Source organism: Vitis riparia, chromosome 1, assembly GCF_004353265.1.
Source record: "Vitis riparia cultivar Riparia Gloire de Montpellier isolate 1030 chromosome 1, EGFV_Vit.rip_1.0, whole genome shotgun sequence".
Classification (NCBI taxonomy): Eukaryota; Viridiplantae; Streptophyta; class Magnoliopsida; order Vitales; family Vitaceae; genus Vitis; species Vitis riparia.
The window spans coordinates 13,663,139-13,673,947 of record NC_048431.1 but is presented as its reverse complement, the minus strand read 5'-3'; the positions used below and the strand labels follow the sequence as shown (position 1 = coordinate 13,673,947).

General features: G+C 30.9%; 1 protein-coding gene across 1 annotated transcript; it reads left to right on the top strand.

The window, feature by feature from the left end:
• Window positions 1-6,958: 6,958 nt before the first annotated feature.
• LOC117924322 lies at window positions 6,959-8,676 on the top strand. The gene has a single exon (XM_034842966.1). The coding sequence runs from the start codon at window positions 6,967-6,969 to the stop codon at window positions 8,476-8,478; it is 1,512 nt and encodes a 503-aa protein (XP_034698857.1). The 5' UTR covers window positions 6,959-6,966; the 3' UTR covers window positions 8,479-8,676.
• The last annotated feature ends 2,133 nt before the right edge of the window (window positions 8,677-10,809 follow it).

Sequence of the window (10,809 nt, the reverse complement as noted above, 5' to 3'; positions counted from 1 at the left end):
CTCCTGCTCTGTTTCTGTTTGCATAGGAGAAATTCTAATAGGAGAAGGAGTATTTGGAGTAGAAATATTTGTTGTAGAATCCTTCTGAATCTCAAAGTCTTCTGCAAGGACAACTCTTTTTTCCTCACTTTGTGTTTGAGTCCATGTCCAAGTCTCATTCTTCAAGAATTGAACATCTCTACTCATAATTAACTTCCTTGTTTCTGGATTATACAGTTTGTAACCTTTAGTTAGATCACTATAACCAATGAAAATACACTTGTCACTTTTATCATCAAACTTTTTTATGTACTCCTTAGTTATGTGGGAATATGCAATACACCCAAAAAATCGCAAAAAAGAAACTTTTGGCTTATAACCACTTCAGGCTTCCTCAGGTGTTCTTCCAAAGATTGCTTTAGTAGGACACCTATTCAATAAGAACACTACACATGCAATAACTTCTGCCCAAAAAGTTTTTGGAAGAGACTTGGCATTCAACACGCTTCTTGCCATTTCAACAATGGTTTTGTTTTTCCTTTCAGTTATACCATTTTGTTAAGGAGCATAACTAGCTGTCAATTGTCGTTGAATACCCTAACTTTTACAATAATTATAAAATTCATTGGAGGTGAACTCTCTTCCTCTATCACTTTGTCTTTCAACAAGAACTTTGAATTCTTTAAATTTGTTAAAAGCCTTAGATTTTTGTTTTAACAAATAAATCCAAGTCTTTCTTATACAATCATCTATAAAGGTCAAAATATATTTGTTATGACCAAGAGATCTTGCCCTATGCATCAACTCCACAGGTTGCTTAGCTCTTTTGGATCTTCCAACTAGAAAAGAATTCCTATGTTGTTTCCCAATGAGACATCCTTCACATGCACTATCTAGTATATCAATCATAGGTAATCTTGTTACCATATTCTTCTGCACTAACAACTTCAACCCATGAAAATTGAGATGACCAAACCGAAGATGCCAAAGTCAATTGTTATATTCTACTACTGTCTTCAATCTAAATAAAGTTTCTGCTTAAAGAAACATAGGAAGCATCTTATTCTTTGTTATTTGTATTTTTGCAATCATCTTCTTATTTTTATCACTAAGTGTGAAAACTCCATTAGAGATTTTAATGATATGCCATTTTTCTGTTAATTGTCTTATACTTAACAAATTCCAAAAAATATCAGGAACAAAAAATACATTTGTTATAGTAACATCAGTACCATCTTTAGAACATATTTTAACATTACCTTTACACATGATCAAAACTTTGGATTTGTTTCCAAAAGTAACATTGTCTCGGATTGATTCATCTAATTATGAAAACAATTCTTTCTTACCACATATGTGATTACTGCATCCTATATCAAGAAACCAAACATCTTGTTGATCTACATTTGATATTGCCACATTGCAGGCCAATACCAATTTCTACTCTACCTCGACAATGTTTGATTGCTCATCTTGTTTATTTTGCAATTTTGTTCGACATTCTAACTTATAATGTCCGTACTTTTTGCATTTAAAACATTGTATGTGTGACTTATCTTTAGGTTTAGAAGTGTTGCCTCTTCCTTTAGAAGAATTTGTGTCACTATCTCTATCTTTATTGTTGACGTTGTCGTGTCCTCCTCTACCTCTGCCACGACCATGACCTCTACCACCTTGTTGACCACCACAATCTCCAATAGATATTCTACTCTACAAGACTTGCTCCAAATTTGTAGAGTTGATTCTCTGATTCATTCGTTGTTCATGCGAACACAATGAACTCATCAACCCTTCAACTGTGAGAGTGAAAATATTCTTTCCTTCAATTTCTGCAACAGCATAGTTGAATCTTGCACTTAAAGATCACATAATTTTCTCTACTATCCATTGATCATCAAGCTTCTCACCATTAACTCGCATTTGGTTAACAATAGTTTGTACTCGATCAAAATAATTTTAGATAGATTCAGGGTCATTCATGCGAAGAGACTTGAATTCACCTCTTAATGTTTGCAACTTCATTCGCTTGACATGTTCATCACCTTTGTATAATTTTTGTAAAGTAACCCAGCCTCTTTTGTTGTTTCCACCTTTGAGATTTTCTCAAATATGGATTCATCCACTACTTGGAAGATTGCATAAAGTGCTTTTTGATCTTTCTTTCAAGAATCTTTCGATGAATCTTTCTACTCCTTTGATAGTGCCTCGAATTCTTTTGAATCAATCACTTCGTTGTAACCAATATTCACTAGATCTCATAAATCTTAAGATCTAAATAAGACACGCATCTGAATACACCAATTATAAAAAATTTTACCTATGAATTTTGGGAGTTGAAGATGAATTGAGTTATTGTTTGTAACCATAATTTCATCAATAAGATTGCAATTTTCTTATAATTCTACACATTCCCTAGTATTATAGCTCTGATTTAGCATTTCACCTTCTTTGATCTTCTGTCTCTGATACCAATTGTTGGAACCCACACAATTGGGTATTGATAATATTTTGCTAAAATAATAAATTTATTGCATTCTCAATTTTAACATAATAACAAGTCTATTTATAATAAACTAATCATACTTGTAATAGGACTCCAATTCCAATTAGACTAAAAGTTTTAATTAACATAGGAAGCCTAAATAAATAACAATTCCTAATATTTAACAAATTCCTAAACTTATTCTAATTTGACTTTAAGTCAGATTATAATTTTAACAGAGTATATTTGGATATAAATATTATGAATATAGATAAATATAAATTAAAATAGAATTTTTAGAATTGTAAAAATAAATAAATTTTCTTAAAAATTTGATAGTATTATAGCTCTGATTTAGCATTTCACCTTCTTTGATCTTCTGTCTCTGATACCAATTGTTGGAACCCACACAATTGGGTATTGATAATATTTTGCTAAAATAATAAATTTATTGCATTCTCAATTTTAACATAATAACAAGTCTATTTATAATAAACTAATCATACTTGTAATAGGACTCCAATTCCAATTAGACTAAAAGTTTTAATTAACATAGGAAGCCTAAATAAATAACAATTCCTAATATTTAACAAATTCCTAAACTTATTCTAATTTGACTTTAAGTCGGATTATAATTTTAACAGAGTGTATTTGGATATAAATATTATGAATATAGATAAATATAAATTAAAATAGAATTTTTAGAATTGTAAAAATAAATAAATTTTCTTAAAAATTGGATTCCAAGATATATTATTTATTAAATTTTAGAATAGTCTATATTAAAGAAATAAATTTTTATAAAAATAAAATTTAAATTAAGATAGCAAAATAAATAAATAAATAAATTATTCTTAAATATACCTTTGAAAGTTCCATTATTGGATAAGGGGATCTTTAAATTGTCTCATGTTTTTTGGTAGTCGCTCTAGCTTTTCTTTTTTTCGTTGAATACAATTATTGTGGTTGACGCATGGGTGCGTTTTGCCATGCAAAGTCAGTAAAAAGTTTCAATTTGCAACAGTGCTCACACGAAGAGGATATTTTCCTTGGCAAGAAAATCTGCCCGTCAACAATATACCCCTTAGTTTCAAACGAAATTTCCACTCAGGTTGTATTGTCCTATTCCCCCATTATTGAAGGTTCCAAATGATTCCTCCAAAATTTTCGCTTCACCTCATATGTCCAAAATAATATTAGATTAGAAAAAAGCAAAAATTGGATCCCAAGCCAATTTTGTCCTTGTCCAAGAGGAAAATGCCAAATAAATGAGCTACATTTTCCCTCTACTTTTTTATTTTATTTTTAAATAAAAAATTATGTTAAAAGGGTAGATATGTTAATTTTTTTTCTTGAGTTAATTTTATTTACCTCTTTTGAGGTTTTCACTAAATACATCTATTCCCCATAGATTTGAATAAGAGAAGGAATGAGTAAAAATAAGAAATTAATGAAAAAGATAAAAAAAAAAAAAAAAAAAAAAAAAAAAAAACCTATAAGAGTTATATGTATTCGTTCGAAACACAAGGAGAGGTGAATAAAATTAAGCATTTTTATTGAAAAAAAGTGAATTTTGATTCACTAATTTGAAAAAATATAAAAAAGAACCTCAACTTTTATAAATCAGTTTTATTTTGCCATTTTACTTGATAAAAAAAATTAATTTATCATTTTAATTTGATAAAAGTATCTTACACATAAATATATTATAATTTTTTTATTATGTAATATGATATATAAATTATTTTAAAAAATTCTCCAAGATCTTCAAATGATAAGTAAAATCTTTCTAATTTTTTAGTTAATAATGATTTTATATCTTGTGTTATACAAATTCACTATCTTCTTTTTATATATATATATAAAATTGAATAAAAATTTTGTTAGTTGACATCAACAATAAAATAAGAAATTTTAAAAATTAAAGATACAATTAAAACTCAAATACTTAAAAATTAAACACAATTAAAACCAAAAAATTAAAAATTAAAAATTAAATACAATTAAATCCAAAAAACTTAAAAATTGAAAAAATAAAATATTGACTTTTACTATATTTCAAGCTCTTTCCAAAGTATCGATATTTTATTAGTGTGATTTAGTTAAGTAAAAGTTAATATTTTATTTTTATATTTTTTAATTTTAATTTTTTTTTAAATTTTAATTATATTTTTAATTTTTAATTTTTTTAATTTTATTGATCTTAAATCAATTATAACGGAAAATTGACATATTATCTTATTAACGTGACAAAGTAAAAAGTCTCTATAGAAAATAATTAAAAAGTCACTATAGAAAATAATTATTTGAATTGTAAAAAGAGTATCTATTTTAAAATATATTTAAATGAATGAAGAAAAAATTGACTTATAAAAAGTTAAAAAAATGTCTTTTTCTATATGTTTATGTTTTGGCATAAGTGACTTAAAACCCACTTTTTCTCCTTTTATTTTATTATTATTATTTTTTTTTCAAAAAGCAGAGATGGGTGGCTGCACAGCCAGCACCTATTACCCTTCTTTATATTATTTTATTTTATTTATTTATTGCAGGTTTGTGTGAATGTATTAACAAGTGAACATTTTTATATTTTCACATTCTCGTGTAGGGAGAAATTAACCAGTAGATTTAACATTTTCCTATCTAAAATAAAAAAAAAATGTTTTATATTATTTAACCTCAAAAAATAAAAGTTAATAGATTAGATGACTTCATAATATGTAGACGTTTGGCATTCGTTGGTTGTTCGTCGTATAGACAGATGGTAAAAGCAAAATAATAATAAAAGAGACGGCGAAAACTAAAATAATTGTTAGTGAGAAATAGAATATGGGATTTTAAAAATAAAAGTCAATGGGAGGTGAGAGAGTGAGTTGTGTTAGGCAATAGAAAATGAATAACGGAAAGGTTGTGGGTGGGCCGGAGTATGTTTGAAAGACTGATATTGACTGAGAGATGGAGTAAGTTGGGTGCTCATGTGGAGTGGAAGGGGGAGACTTAGGTGATTCACGTGGATGCGTTTTGGAGGTCTACGTGCAGAGTGCTATTATTTTAAATGGGTTAATGGATGAAGAAGATTCCGATTTTACAGTTGGGACAAACTCCAGTGGCTGCTGCCTGCTGCTCTTCAAAACAACGAGTCAAACTCAAATTACATCTTCCTTGTTTCTTGACTTTACCCATTAGCTGTGGGTGGCACATCCCTTTGGCTAAAATTATGGTGATGAATTTCTATATAATACCCACAAACAATCTACGACCTCGTACATGTTTCCGATCTTACATCTCGATCTCTAAGATGTTTTAGGAATCAGACTGGTTACTGAACTAAAAAGGTTATCTCGATTAATTATAGACTTATATTTGAATTAGCATGATATCATAAATAAAAGCTAAATTATATCCATTGAATATCCCTTTTGAAAATCACATCCGGGCAAACCTGCAATTCAACAAAATGTTAGGTAACAAATAATATCAACTAAATATTGGCCACCTCCTCTAGAAGAGAAACGGCCTTAGAAAATGGGAGTAGCAATATATATATATATATATATATATTATCCTTTTAGCAGTATAACAGGTTAAAATAGCTGAGCTTACAATGACGAAAGAGAAAGAGGTTGAAGCTTCCACACGGTCGCCATTCTTGAACCGTAGGCAATCGAATCTGTAATATCGACAGACAGGACAGTCCGTTGCACCAGTTATTCCATGCCCTCGTATCACATGAAGGTTAGGTCGATGGCAGCAGGTTCAACCCTTTCCTAGTCAAGGGCTCAAAAGGTTGATACGAGCACTGAAACCAAAAGAGTTGGATGTCTTCAAATACCAAAATATTCATCAAAATGCTCCGTAGGACTACAAAAATGATCAAAAGGACCCATATTCATGTTGTCTTCCAGCAAATCCTATTGCTATTGCATCGAGGATTGCAATGTGGACCTCATGAACCCCTTTTCTGCTATTGTTTCTTTCATACACGGTTGCTGCCCAGACCCAACGAGGCAACTCGAAGTTTGAACAACCATTAGGGGAATCAACAGTGTCAGAGGATACCGTTTAACTTAAGCTTTCTCAATTATACATATGGAACGTTTTCCACACCAAAGTCACACCAGCGTTTACCAAAGTGTTGTGCAAATGTTACAATATTATTTACTGCTCGCATGAGTTGCGAATTGAATCAAAAACAGAAATGGCTACATATCACTGGGAAGAAGAGTAGATACGGTCAAGGAGTAGAGAAAGAAATGATAGCCAGCAGCCAGTACCACCAACTAGTAAAATGAAAATACGTTCATTTTACAATATTTCTAAATGGACCCTAGAAATATTTACAAGTACCCCTAGGACTTGATGTTAGAAAAGGATAAATAGAATTCAGAGATTATCAGGGTATGTTCTGCAAATACAGCAAACTATAAGGGGTTTTTAGAATAGCAACCAAAGAGATTCTGTGTTTCGCGTAAGAACTATAAAACGAGGCACCATTTTATTGGTTCATGATCCTACCATCTGCACTTCATTCACAGGGTGGTCTTCCTGCGCCTGTAGTCCGATTGATGGATGCAGCGGCGGTTACGAGGATCAAAACTGTTAATATCCTTGCATCCTCCAGCATCGGCAGAATGAGGAATGCAACAACCTTAAGCCAACCGGCCTGGCCTTCCACGACAACTGAAACACTTGCTCTTCACCCCGGTAGCAGATCTTGCTGTCATAGCTTACTGAGGTACCAAAGAGGTCCGGTCTCCAACTCTAAAAAACGTCTGCTTTTTTTTGTTCAGTGCTCTACAAAGCCAGGCATTGACAGTGACAATGCAACCAGCAAGAATCCTGCCATTGGACTGGATTCCAATTCCACATCCCAACGACCCGCAACTAGCCATCCAAATCAGGTGCTTACTTCTACGTGTTCTAGAGGTTTGGTTTTTGATTTGGGCTCCAGAAACTCCTGGGATAGTGCAGAAATTGGATCCCCAATCATAAAAAGATACATTGGCGATGATGAAGAGAGGTGGTACATGTGGTACCATGGAAGGCCAGATGGAAACAACACTTGTGATTCGATTGGAGTGGCGGTCTCGAGCAACGGAATTCACTGGGCGAGGGGAGCAGCACATGCTCGGTCCAGCGCGGATGTAGGATTGGTGATGACTTGCAGCAGGAATTGGTGGGCTTTTGATACAGAGAGCGTAAGGCCTTCCGAGTTGGTAATCATGTCCAGTCCAATGTATAGCTCTGTTTACTGGCTTTACTACACAGGATTCAGTTCTGAAGAGGTAGACTTTTCGGGACTTGCAAAAATCCCCTTACAGAACCCGGAAAGGGTTGATCGTGAAAATCACGTAAGTGGGAAAATTTTCAAGTCTCTTCCGGGTTTAGCATGCAGTCAGGATGGAAGGCACTGGGCGAGAATAGAAGGGGACCACCACAGTGGAGCTTTGCTTGATGTGGGGTCAAGAGGGGAGTGGGATTCCTTGTTTATCGCTGCACCGCAGGTTGTCGTGCACAGCAGTGATGATCTCAGAATGTACTACCATTCGTTTGATGTGGAAAGGGGTCAGTTTGGAGTTGGAATTGCAAGATCCAGGGATGGGATTAGATGGGTGAAGTTGGGGAAGATCATGGAAGGAGGATCAAATGGTAGCTTTGACGAACTGGGGGTCATGAACGCATGTGTTGTGAGAGACCAGAAAGATGGGAGGTATTTGATGGCATATGAAGGTGTTGGTGGAGATAATGGGAGGAGTATTGGATTGGCGGTCTCTCCAGATGGACTAAAGAATTGGAAGAGGCTTCAGGAGGAACCGGTTCTGGAGCCTTCAGAGGAGGATGGGTGGGATAACAGAGCAGTGGGATCTCCATGTCTAGTGCAGATGGAGGGGAATGCTGATGAATGGAGATTGTATTACAGAGGCATTGGCCAACAGGGAAGGAAGGGAATCGGGATGGCAGTGTCGCAAGGAACCGAAATTACAAGGTTAAGAAGATGGGCAGGATTCCATTTGTAAGATAGCCATACATGGTCACATTGTATGTTGATATATTTCAGTATTTCTTAATTTTCTTAGGAACCCCGTTGGTCCGAAATGCCCTAGGGGACAAAATATCGGCTGTACTTGGAATCAAAATGTCTGTATGATTTATCGTTTCCATTTATTAATGTTTTGGTAAGAATAAGAACAAAAAATGCGAAATAAATAACTATATGAGAATGTCTTCTGAGGAACCAACTTTTTTTATTTTGCTAAATAAAAAGTTTAGATAAAAAAGTAATTTTTTTTGTTTTTTTGTTTTTTTTTTTTGTTTTATTTATAGAAACCACAATACGTAAATACTATTACACCATGCTTTCCTTCTGTTGTTTATACGGTTCATTACTTAGAAAAATGTTTGATAAATTAAGTTAATGACTTAAAACTCACTTTATATTAATCTCAATTTTTTTAAAATATAATTTTAGATTTAAGTAAGAATAAATTAATCATTTTAATTAAAACAACAATTTTCATTTTTATTAACTAAAATAAAGCAATCAATTTAAGGGAAAAAAAGGTTTTTTTTTTTTAATTCCCTTAATTTTTTTATGTCAAAGAAATAAAATTTTAAAAACAATCCATTTCCTCTTTTTTTTTTTTTCCCCTTTTTTTTTAATCTTAATAATCAAACGGAAACCATCCACTCTTTTATTAATAAAAATAGTACAAAAAATAAAATTAAAATTATATCAAATTATGAAAATATTTTATTTTATCATCATTTAAAATTACATGAAATATCAAATTTAAAAAAGAAGAGAATTTGAATTTATTATTTATACCTTCTGAATGTCACGTTGTGTCCTTTTTGGATTAGTCATGTGGAGGAATGAGGATGGGTCGAGTAAACAATGGAAGGAAAATGACGAAACTAACCTGAAACCAAATACAGAAATAAGCCAAGAATATATAATCAAATTCTCATTTACTGGCTTAATTCGTACCGTAGAAACCCACAGCTAAAGTGTGAAAACCAAGGCAACCCAGTGGAATGTTGACTGAAAAAGTTGGGGTATTAAATCTTCGAAAATGGGAGCATATTCCGAGTATTAGCTGAATGACACAAAATGATAGTGTGCTAATGTCATAAATTAAAATAAATTTTCATCCATTGCTTGTGCTAGGCTTTGTAGGTTAAATAAGTGGGTGCTTGATAAATTAACTTAATAATTTAAATTAAATATGTTTGATAAAATAATTTAATAATATAACTTAAAATTAAGAATAATAAGTAAAAATAATTAATTTATTTTTAAATTCATATTTTCATTTTATCTTTTTATGCTTATTTGATATAATTATCTTTATAATCTCTTTTGTTATTTTATAATTTTTATTATTACTCGACTTGTTTTACTCTAATTATAATTAATGATGATAAATATATCAATTTAATAATTTAGAATAAATTTTAAGTTAATTTTATCAAATAACCTTAATACCTAAAATAAGAATTAAGTAATAAATTTTAAGTTAAAAACTTAAATATAATTTAATTTAAAATCAACTTAAATTATTAAGTAATAAATATTAAGTTGTATCAAATAACCTCAAGTTCAAATTTATTTATTAAAATTCTAAATTTAAATTGTTTTTAAAATATCCATGAATCAATGATTCTCACCCGCATCGATCAACAATCATGTCTTCTTTCTTTCCTTTTTTTTTCTTTTCCATGTTAAAATCATAGACTACACAATGACTTTGAATTGTAAAACTAAAGTCATAATTATTAATAATAAAAAAATATTTAGATTTAAATTGTTTTTAATATTAATTTTGTGGCAAACTTGATGTAGTTTGTTTATTTACCTTTTAATTTTATTACTCATCATATTTGACAAGTTGAGATGATGATTTCACTTTGGACAAAGACCTTCATTGTTTTTAGCAGATCTTTTTTCGGTGGACAACTACTTTCATAAGTTCACGTCCCCCAATTCTTTCAAGTTTATTTACCTTTTAATTTTATTACTCGTCATATTTGACAAGTTGAGATGATGATTTGACTTTGCACAAAGATCTTCATTGTTTTTAGCAGATCTTTTTTGGGTGGATCACTACTTTCATAAGTTCATGTCACCCAATTCTCTTTCAAATTTGCAAGCATTGGATTCCTTTTATATATATATATATAATAAACCGTCCATAAATCAATATAAATTATGAAAATAAATAATTAAAATTAAAAATAAAAACAAAAGTTGAAATTTGAAATAAACTTTATATTGAAATAATACTTTAATTACAAAAACTTTGAATTTTGAACTAGAATAGAACTTTGATTATAGTAAAAAAGATAGA

Excerpts from the sequence above, each read along its gene's own strand:
- LOC117924322 (XM_034842966.1), top strand. The coding sequence starts at position 6,967 with ATGATCCTACCATCTGCACTTCATTCACAGGGTGGTCTTCCTGCGCCT.